The sequence below is a fragment of the Pinus tabuliformis genome, chromosome 5_2 (assembly GCF_031772625.1).
Source record: "Pinus tabuliformis cultivar Carrire ecotype Pingquan chromosome 5_2, CPIR1, whole genome shotgun sequence".
NCBI classification, from domain to species: domain Eukaryota; kingdom Viridiplantae; phylum Streptophyta; class Pinopsida; order Pinales; family Pinaceae; genus Pinus; species Pinus tabuliformis.
Genome location: NC_142306.1, coordinates 754,395,748 through 754,406,051, shown reverse-complemented (window position 1 = coordinate 754,406,051; position 10,304 = coordinate 754,395,748). Strand labels below are relative to the sequence as shown.

At 38.7% G+C, this 10,304-nt stretch overlaps 1 protein-coding gene across 1 annotated transcript; it reads right to left on the bottom strand.

Annotated features, from left to right (window-relative positions):
- Nucleotides 1-549: 549 nt before the first annotated feature.
- LOC149161447 (uncharacterized) lies at nucleotides 550-6,023 on the bottom strand. The gene is made up of 2 exons (XM_089434885.1): nucleotides 5,334-6,023; nucleotides 550-4,686 (listed from the first exon to the last, which is right to left on the bottom strand). The coding sequence occupies exons 1-2, from the start codon at nucleotides 6,021-6,023 to the stop codon at nucleotides 550-552; spliced, it is 4,827 nt and encodes a 1,608-aa protein (XP_089291011.1).
- Between the last annotated feature and the right edge of the window lie 4,281 nt (nucleotides 6,024-10,304).

The window sequence follows — 10,304 nt, the reverse complement described above, 5'->3', positions numbered from 1 at the left end:
TTTGCTTGCGCTCGATGCTTGGTGCCACTGTGCGCAAAGGAAAGCCAGCTATTGCCGTTCACTAAGAGAATCTCAGAGTGTATTTGGTCTCCGGTGCTAGCCTTGTTACTGCAGAAAAGACCACCTTGGCACTGCCTCCGATCCAGAAGGGCTCTCCTGCGCGCGCTATGGTTTTGATGAGTAGTGAGGGCCTTTGGGTTCTTGATGAGTTTAAAAAGGATGCAACGGGCGATCTCCCACTCATGAATGGAGGCGGAGTGACTGATCATATCTGTCCTCGAGTGATCTGAGGTGCTCTGTGACCGTCCTTGTATTCTGTAACAGGTATGGGCATGATCACGCCTTCCTTTGATTCCGGGAGAGTGTCGAAGAGAAATGTTGTTGTTTTCTTGCATGTTCAGGTCCTGAGGCCGATTCCCTGTCCTGTACCCTCCGTTTTGGCAGTCGAGATCGATTTGTAGAGCAGAAGATCTCTTTTTCGCTGGCCTGTTGTCTCGAGTTAGATGCCTGAGGTGACTAACAGTCAGATGCATTGGGATTAAGATATATCTATGGGATATCATGATCATATATTTCCTCATTCTCCCTCACCTGGCCCGTGGGTCTTTTGATGGCCTTGTTGGCCAGCTCGTCAGCTGTCTTATTATGTATTCTGAGGACGTGTTTATAAGTCACGTTGTTCATGCCCCTGGCCTGTTCAAAGATTCTGTCTTTTGTTCTGTTCAGGGCACATTGGTTGAAGTTGTTCCCCTTGTTTAAGGCCGCTATTAGGATTGCTGAGTCTCCCATCACTAGAAGGTCATGAATTCCCCTCCTCCGCGCTATGGAGATCCCCAAAAGGAGGCTATATGCTTCTGCTTTGTTGTTTGACAAAGTCCCCAAGCTCCATTCATATGTAACCATCGTTTTTCCTTGGGGGTCCTTTAAAACTCCCCCTGCTCCAGCTATGCCTGGATTGTTCTTTGAGGCCCCGTCGAAGTGTAGTGTGTGCCTTTTTTGCCTTTGGATCCAGTTGTTAACTTCCTCTTTTGACCCTCTGATCTTCCATTCACTCTGTCCAGATCCCTTGATTGTCTTGAATTTTGGATTTGGCTTGCAGTTGAATCTTTGAACCCATGCTTTCACTTGCTCAGTTGAGTATTCCGGGTCAGCTTGTTGAATCCCGTTGGCTTCAATAGTCTCAGCTATAAGCGCAACAGTTTTGGCCAGGATATTTGAGATCCTAGGTTTTTTGTCTTTGAAGATGCTTGCGTTTCTGGCGAGCCATATCTGCCAGCAGAGGTTGGAGGGAATGCTGGACCAGAGTCTCTTGGCGAGGGTTGTGTCTTTGGTTGGAAAGGGAGAGAGTTTCCCCCAGCCTTTCTGAAGGAGAGAGACCTGGTTGGGAACCTCCCCTGTCTCTAGAGGGCTGGTTATGAGCTTCCAGCATGTCGATGCTATTGGGCATTCTATGAAGAGGTGATTGAGGCTTTCTTCCTCTTTCCTGCACATAACACAGATGGAAGGCCCCTGGATCCCCTTTTTTCTCAAATTCTCAGCTGTTAGGAGCTTGCCATGAAGCAAGGTCCAATTGAAGAGTTTTATCTTCGGGATACTTTCGATTTTCCAAGCGTTCTTGTGATATTGCCAATTATTCAATGCAGCTTGTTTTTGGAGCGCTTTGTAACCTTCCCTAACCGAGTAGGTGCCTCCATTTGGATCCCATATGAAACTGTCCTCTTTCCCCTTGCTTGTGGGAGCTGCTCCTGCTAATGAGAGTTTAAGGTTGTTCCATTGCTCCTTTAGTCCATCAGGAAGATGCCTGATTTTCCAGCCTTTCCAGCTGTCATGGTCCCAATTTGAAATGTCAAAGAGAGTTGTGAGATTTTTATCAGACATCCACTGCTGCAGCGGCCTCAGATGGGGAAGCTTTTCCTTGGCTTCCTGACCCATTATTTTGTCTTTCCATATGCTGGTTTGCTTCCCATTGCCTGGGGCTTTGGAGATATGAGATTTGAGGAGAGTTAAAGATTTTTTGATCAGCTTCCAGACCAGGGTGCATTGTCTTTCTGTGATTGTGTCGGAGAGGATATTGCTGTTGCTTCCACTTAGGTATTTTTTTTTCAAGACCTCTGCCCACCAGGAGTCTTTCTCAGTTAGAATTCTCCATATTAACTTGAATCCCATTGCCAAGTTTGCCAATCTGGGCACTTTAATTCCTAGCCCGCCTTTTTCTATGGGGAGGATGACCTTTTCCCATTTTACAAGACTGAATTTCTTCGTTTCTTGCTTTCCACCCTTCCAGAGAAAGCTTCTAAGGATGAGCTCCATGTGTTTATGGATACTTGAGGGGGCGAGCGTTATGGCGAATTGATAAATAGGGAGGGCAGATAAGATGGACTTGATAAGGATTGTTCTTCCTGCTAGATTGAGCCAGTGCATCCCCCAACTTTGAAGTTTGCCTCTAAGCTTCTCGATCAAATTAACCCATACTTCGTGTTTGATTGATTCTTTGGCCAGCGGGAGTCCTAGATACATGAAGTGAGACCAACTAGATTGGGCTGGAATTTCCAGAATCATAGCAATCCTTTGAGTTATATGTCTTGGAACATTCCATGTATATATTTTGCATTTGTTGTTGTTTAGTTTTCCCCCCGATGCTTGAAGGAAGAGATCAAGGATGGCCTTGAATCTCCTTGCCATAAGGCTTGAAGCTCCACCTATTAGCAGAGTGTCGTCTGCAAATAGGGAGTGATTGATCCCTTTAGCTCCTCTGATTATGTCCACTCCAGTGATTTCCTTCAGCCTTCTCTTGTTTTCTAAATGCAAGCTTAGTGTTTCCGCCATTATAATATAGAGAAAGGGGGATAGGGGGCAACCTTGCCTCAATCCACGGGTGCTTATGAAGGCTCTGCAAGGCCTCCCATTGATGAGCGGAGCTGTCCAATTCTGAGAGACACATTCCATGACCTTATTGATGAAATTCCTTGAAACCCCAAACTTTGCAAGCACAGTCTCCAGGAAGGCGTGATTTACCCTGTCAAAGGCACTAGCCATGTCCAACTTGATTATCATTCCTTTCTCGTTTCTAGCTATACTGCTGTGAATTGCTTCTTGAATCATAATTACATTATCGGTTATGTGCCTCTTGGGAAGGAACCCACCTTGATTGTCAGAAATGATAGAAGGGAGAATTTGTTTCAGCCTATTAGCTAGGATTTTTGAGATAATTTTATAAGACACATTGCAAAGGGAGATGGGTCTGAACCTATCAAAAGATTGGGGGCTTGGATCCTTTGGGATGAGGGCTAGGAACGAAGATTTAACACTACTTCCCAATTTGCTTTTGAGGTGGAAGTTTCTCACCATTCTGAGGAAATCTTTTTTGATAATATCCCAATGGGTTTTGTAGAAGCTTACCGTGAAGCCGTCCGGGCCTGGAGCTTTGTCCAGGGGCATGCTGTTGATGGACCACTCCACCTCTTCTATAGTGATTTCTTTATCCAGATTGCTGTTTTGAACTTCAGTAACCTTTCTTTCAATAATGTTGATGAAGTCCGGGTTTTCTTTGTACTGAGGGTCAGCTGAGAGCAGGGATTGAAAGTGATTTGTCGCGGCCTCCTTGATTTCCTCACTCTCTGTTAAATCTTTCTCATTAAACCTTATCTTACCTATATTATTTCCAGCTCTCCTTAACTTGAGGCAGTTGTGAAAGAAAGAGGTATTTTTGTCCCCCGACTTGATCCAGAGACATCTAGACTTTTGCCTGAGCTCTTCCTCCTCTTTTCGATGCTGGTTGTATAAAGCTTTGTGCATCTCCGCTTCTACCTTTTGATCTTCTTCTGTTTCTTGAACTGTCTCCCTTTCCTGATTCCATTCCTCCAAGCTTCTTTGCAACTCGGTTTTTGTCCTCCTCTCCTCGTTTGCGTGGTTTTTTGCCCAATTTTTTATGGCGATCCTTAGGTGTTTGATCTTTGATTCCCAGACATAATGCGGTGAGCCTGTTATCTCTATCCTCCATGTCTCCTTGATCAGAGATTTGAAGTCCTCGATGGCATCCCAGGTCTTGTTATATTTGAATGGGAGGGGGCCCAAATTCTCCTCTTTTTCCAAGTGCAGCGCTACAGGTCTATGATCAGAAGTGAAGCCCAGTAGGATTGAACTGTGGACCCTTTGAAAGCTGATTGCTGCACTCTCCTGAACAAGAATTCGGTCAAGTCTTTCTTTGATATTGTTTCTGCCTATCCTTTTGTTAGACCATGTGAAGCGGCCATTTTGAGGGGGGATGTCTATAAATTTGTGAGCTTGTATGATGTCCTCCAATTTGTCTCTGAATGGATCTGTGAAGTACTTCCCTCCAAGTTTTTCTTCTGCGTTCCTGATTAGATTCAAATCTCCTCCAAGAAAGATCTTCCTTCCTTGTAAGGCCTCTATATCTGCTTTCAATGATTCCCAACAAGTGGCTTTGTCCCTAAAGTGGGGTGGTGCATATACATTGTAGATTGTGTATTCCTCCCTCAGATCTAGACTTTGCATGTCGATTCTAATCCACCACCTGTTTGGATTGCTGTTTATGAGATTCCATTTGCTTTTCTTCCATAATACACCTATGCCTCCTGATGCTCCTATTGCACTCACGGCTGTTCCTGAATACCTTCTAAACTTTGAGGTGCTGATTTGGAATTCTTGTTCACTAATTTTGGTCTCCTGGAGTAGGAGGAAGTCTGGTTGTTCTGAGTTCATGAGATCACGGACTGCGTTTAATTTGAGGGAGGAGCCCATCCCCCTACAGTTCCAAGAGACCAAAATCATCATTTACCTATTTTGTTGTGAGGCCCGATTTTCTCCTTCGTTTTTTCGCCGCTTCCCTTGTTCTTGTCAAGATATGTGTCTATTGGTTGCTGTGTTCCTGTGGTCATCTCTTTTGCTGCATTCTCATCTCTTATTTCCTTATTCGATTTCCTTCCCACTTTCCTTGGTGGATCCGTGGCTGTAATATTTTCCTTTGTTTTGTTCCTTGTTAGGATCCTTTCCACTGTGCGAGGGGGGGAAGCCTGGAGGGGGGAGGAGGGGGGGGTTCTGTTGCCCTTGGGGGATGGAGGGGGGGATGAGGGTTCTTCTGAGGCTAGGGTTTCGAAAGGGTTGGAGGATGAGGGAATGGAATGATCCATGCTTGATGGGACGGCGGAGATGGGAGGGATATCAGTGTGGGGCACCTCTGGTTCAAGGGGAGGGTTTGATTTCTTTTTTTTTTTTACTACTTCCCATGTTTCCTCTGGGGGTTCAGAGCTGGCATTGACTTCTGTTCTAGCTTTAGAGCACCTATTAGCAAAATGACCATATTCGTGACATACCTTGCATTTGAAGGGAAGTTGCTCGTAATCCACTTGCTGTATGTGTGTCCACTGATCAACTCTGAGCTTGACAGCTTCTGGTAATCCTTTGCCCAAATCCACTTCCACGCAGATCCTCGCACAGGCGTGCATATTCTCTTTTGGCTCCGCTCTGTCCACATATTTCCCTATTCCGTTGCCGATTGCTCTAACTGATTCATCAGCCCAGCAGTGAAGCGGCAGATGCGGAAGGCGAACCCAAACCGGGACTGCATTGGGGACATCCATTTCTGGGTCGAAGTCCGGGGTCCAGCGGTTGAGGTAAAGGCCTCTGGTGTCCATGAAGTATGGTCCATTCCTAAAGATTAGGTTGCGGTCCTCCACAGTTTCGAAGAGGAAGGTGAAGAAGCCTCTTCCACAAAATCTTATCGCAATTTTCCCCTGAACCATAGCGTTCCAATTTCTTTCCACCCATCGTTGGACAGTTCGGGAGGACGGCCATAACCCCGTGAACTGCCCAACTAGTCCTCGTTCTGCCAAGGCAACAGCGGATCTCCTTGGGAGGGTTGGGGGGAGAGGGATCTCCGGTATTTCATCAAGCTTCTTGATAAATTTTGAAGCCGTGGGTCGGATCCGTTCTGGATTGTTCTCTGGGATAAGTGATGCAAAAGATTTCTCCATGTCGGCCTGACCAGTATCAGGAGATCCCATCATGCCGGAGGCGATTCGCAGGAGAAGGGAAGAGGCAAGAGGCCCAGCAGAGGGAGCAGCAGGCTGCCCTCGGCCTCAGCACGAGCAGCAGCGGGAGACGGGGCGGAAGGCCCAGGGAGGGAGGAAGCAAGCGGAGCAGGAGGCTCGCAGCGGGAGCTGCGACCCAGCAGCGGAGCTGCCGAGCGCAGTCAAGGGCTCGGGGGTTTCACCATCGCCAGAGAGAAATCGCGCAATCCTATTCTCATAACAATATCTAGCAGGATAATTGTTATTGTTATTTATCACTATTTTTATTATTTAGTTACTTTTATTATTTTCATGTAACTCATATTCACATTTAACTCATATTTTTATTTTATTATTTTTATTATTTAGTTATTTTTATTTTATTTATTTTATTTTTATATTTGTATTTTTATTTATTTATTTATTTTATTGTTATTTATTTTTATTATTATTTATATTTATATTTTATTATTTAGTTATTTTTATTCTCATTTAACTCATATTCACATTTAATTTATTCATAGAAGTGGTCTTTTGCAACTAATTTTTAACTATTTATTAATAAACTATTATCACTAATTTAAATTATTTTTATAACTTATCTTCTTTTCATTATTAAAATGTTTTGATCCCGGTCCATTAGTCAATATTAGCGGTTGGTCAAACTAGCCGTTGGAGGCTCTGCTCAATCTATTTAACCTGCTAAGCTTTGTCCTGACGATGAACCACACTGGTTGGTTCGAAACGCGTCGGCAAATGATATTTCATGTGATTTTCGCCGAAAAATCTTTTATAAACTTGTATTTGTTCATATTAATATGCTAGTTTTCAAAGTTAGTATAGTTTTTTTTAAAGATAAAATGCATTTGTTCACATTAATAAGTTATTAGGAATGTGATTCTTAATTGTATGTATTTTTAAAGTTTTATACAAATTCTCTTTTAGAAAATGAGGATGCAAAATAGATCTTAATTTTCATCATCAATCTCAAAACAAGGCTAGATTAGATGAAGTACCTTTTGCATTTTAGGAATTAAGAAAATGGTAAACCATTTTAATCAAATCTATAACATGGAATCATTAACGTAGGGAAGATGAAAAGTGGTGGTTTGAGAAACAGTTCACAATAAGGTTATATCCAAAATTATTATGACTACATTCAATGGTAGGATGATTGAATATTTAGTTATTAAAATATTTTATTTACTAACATCAAATAAGTATAAAATAACAAAGATAATAAAATACATCAAAAGCTATTACATTCTTTTGCTTAAATGTAGTTGTATGCTTGTCGTAAATGTAGTTGTCTTCTTGTTATAAGATAGGATATATGCAATTTTAGTTTTTTTTTTAATTGTTTTTACTTTAATTTAACTATATTTAAATTAAGCGACACAGTAGCTACTATTGTTTATTGTTTATTACCTTGTTTGAAGTTTATTTTTTTCATAGAATATTTTAATAAAAGATTAAAATTTATTTAAATGTAATTGCTTTGTATTACTTTACAATTTAATTAAAAAATATGATTTACACAAATGTCATTCAATTCTTATTGCTTTATATTGTTTATTATATTTTTGTAGAAATAAGTCTTTCAGATTAATTACATTGTTAGGATTTGGTCAACTTTTCGAACCAACTAATGTGGTTCATCCTCAGGACAAGGTAAGAAATACATTGATCATAAGGAATAAATAGTAAGGATGCAACATTGCCCAGAGTTAGCCATTCGAAATTAGTTGTTGGTGAATTAGTTAATAGGTAAAGAAATTTATTATTTTGGAATTAGGGGTGAGGAAAAATATTCTATATTTAGTTAAAAATAGCTATTAAGGAATAATTAAATATAAAAATAATATTTCAATATTATTGATTGATGTAGAAATAGTTTATACCATCTTATTTGTTATGGGTTGACTTATTCATAATAGAAAACTAGCTGTTAGGAAAATATATTTAATCCCGAAATAATTCATTCATTATTAAAAACATTAATTTCAATATTAAGATTATTTAATAATAATATCATGTTTATATTAACTGATAGAGGGATACTTAAATCTCTCGAAAAGGGAATCCAAGATAAATTAAAACAAATTAGAGTGAAATGATAACAGGAAAATATTTAAAGTGAAGCAAAAAAAAGAAGAAAAATCAAAAATAAAAAAAATAAAAAAAAATAAATGTATATATATATATATATATATATATATATATATATATATATATATATATATATATATATATATATATATAATAAAAGCATATAAAAATAGAAAAAAATTGGATAATAATAGAAATAAAAATAGGGAAAAAAAAGGATAAAAAAGAATGATGAGTTATGATGAGAGAGCTGGAATCCAGCTCTTACTCAATTTCCAACCATCTTCCCTATTAAGATTTCTGGAGTGCCTTTCGATCTCAATTGCCTCCCTAAGCTTCCTGTGGTAGAAATGATTTATATTAGCGATAACTTTGGATTCTTCAATGCAGACATGATGCTTCGATTTTTTTGCATGCTCAGCTAAGGCTGATGAGCGAGAGCGATTGTGTCTGATGTATGTTGCATGCTCATAGATCGACCTGTTACTCCAATGTAGGGGATACCATAGGAGCAAGGAACATGGTAGACACCTTTCGAGTCTTTAGGGTCAATAGGGTTTTTAACAGATCTAAGAGAATTTTTAATGGTATTGAGAGGCTTGAATGAAGAAGATATCCTCAAGAAATATCTTCTTCATTCAAGCCTCTCAATACCATTAAAAATTCTCTTAGATCTGTTAAAGACCCTATTGACCCTAAAGACTCGAAAGGTGTCTACCTTGTTCCCTACTCCTGTGGTATCCCCATTGACCCTAAAGACTCGAAAGGTGTCTACCTTGTTCCCTACTCCTGTGGTATCCCCTACATTGGAGAAACAGGTAGATCTATTAAACAGAGGATCAATGAAAATGCAACAAACATCAAACACAATCCTCCCGCTCATCAGCCTTAGCTGAGCATGCAGAAAAATCGAAGCACCATGTTTGCATTGAAGAATGCAACAAACATCAAACACAATCCTCCCGCTCATCAGCCTTAGCTGAGCATGCAGAAAAATCGAAGCACCATGTTTGCATTGAAGATTCCAAAGTTATCGGTAAGATAGATCATTTCCACCACACCATGTCTACATTGAAGAATCCAAAGTTATGGCTAAGATAGATCATTTCCACCACAGGAAGCTTAGGGAGGCGATTGAGATCGAAAGGCACGTCAGAAATCTTAATAGGGATGATGGTTGGAAATTGAGTAAGAGGAGGATTCTAGCTCTCTCATCATAACTTATTATTATTTTTTTATTATTGTCCAAAATTTTCTATTTTTATATTCTTTTATTTTATATATATATTGCTTCACTTTAAATATTTTTTTGTTATCCTTTGACTCTGATTTGTTTTAATTTATTTTGGATTCCCTTTTTGAGAGATTTAAGCATCCCTCTATGAGTTAATATAAACATGATATTATTATTAAATAATCTTAACATTGAAATTAATGTTTTTAATAGTGAATGAATTATTTTGGGATTACATATATTTTCCTAAGAACTAGTTTTCTATTATGAATAAGTCAACCCATAACAAATAAGATGGTATAAATTATTTCTACATCAATCAATAATATTGAAATATCTTTTTTATATTTAATTTTCCCTTAACAACTATTTTTAACTAAATATAGAATATTTTTCCTCACCCCTAATTCTAAAATAATAAATTTCTTTACCTACTAACTAATTCACTAACAACGAATTTCTAACGGCTAACCCGAGGCAATGCTACATCCTTACTATTTATTCCTTGTGATCAATGGATTTCTCACCTTGTCCTGAGGATGAACCATATTAGTTGGTTCCAAACGTCAACCAACTCCTAACAAAGTGATTAATCTGAAAGACTTATTTCTACATTATGATCACAAAAATCTTAGATGTAATATTATACTTCTCTTATTATGTTAATTATACATTTCTTATTACATGTTTGTTATTTTAATATGTATATTTAACTCTTATATATATTATATATAATAATCGAAAATAAATAGAACATGACACTCTTATTTGATGTCTATTTGCATTTATTTATTTATCATTTAATTTATTTACCTAAACTGATCTTACCTATACTAAATTAAAAAAAAAAATTCCTTTTAAACCAATAAAAATACATATATCTTAAAACGAGCTTCCAAAAATTTATTTAATTTATTTTTAAAATATTTTTA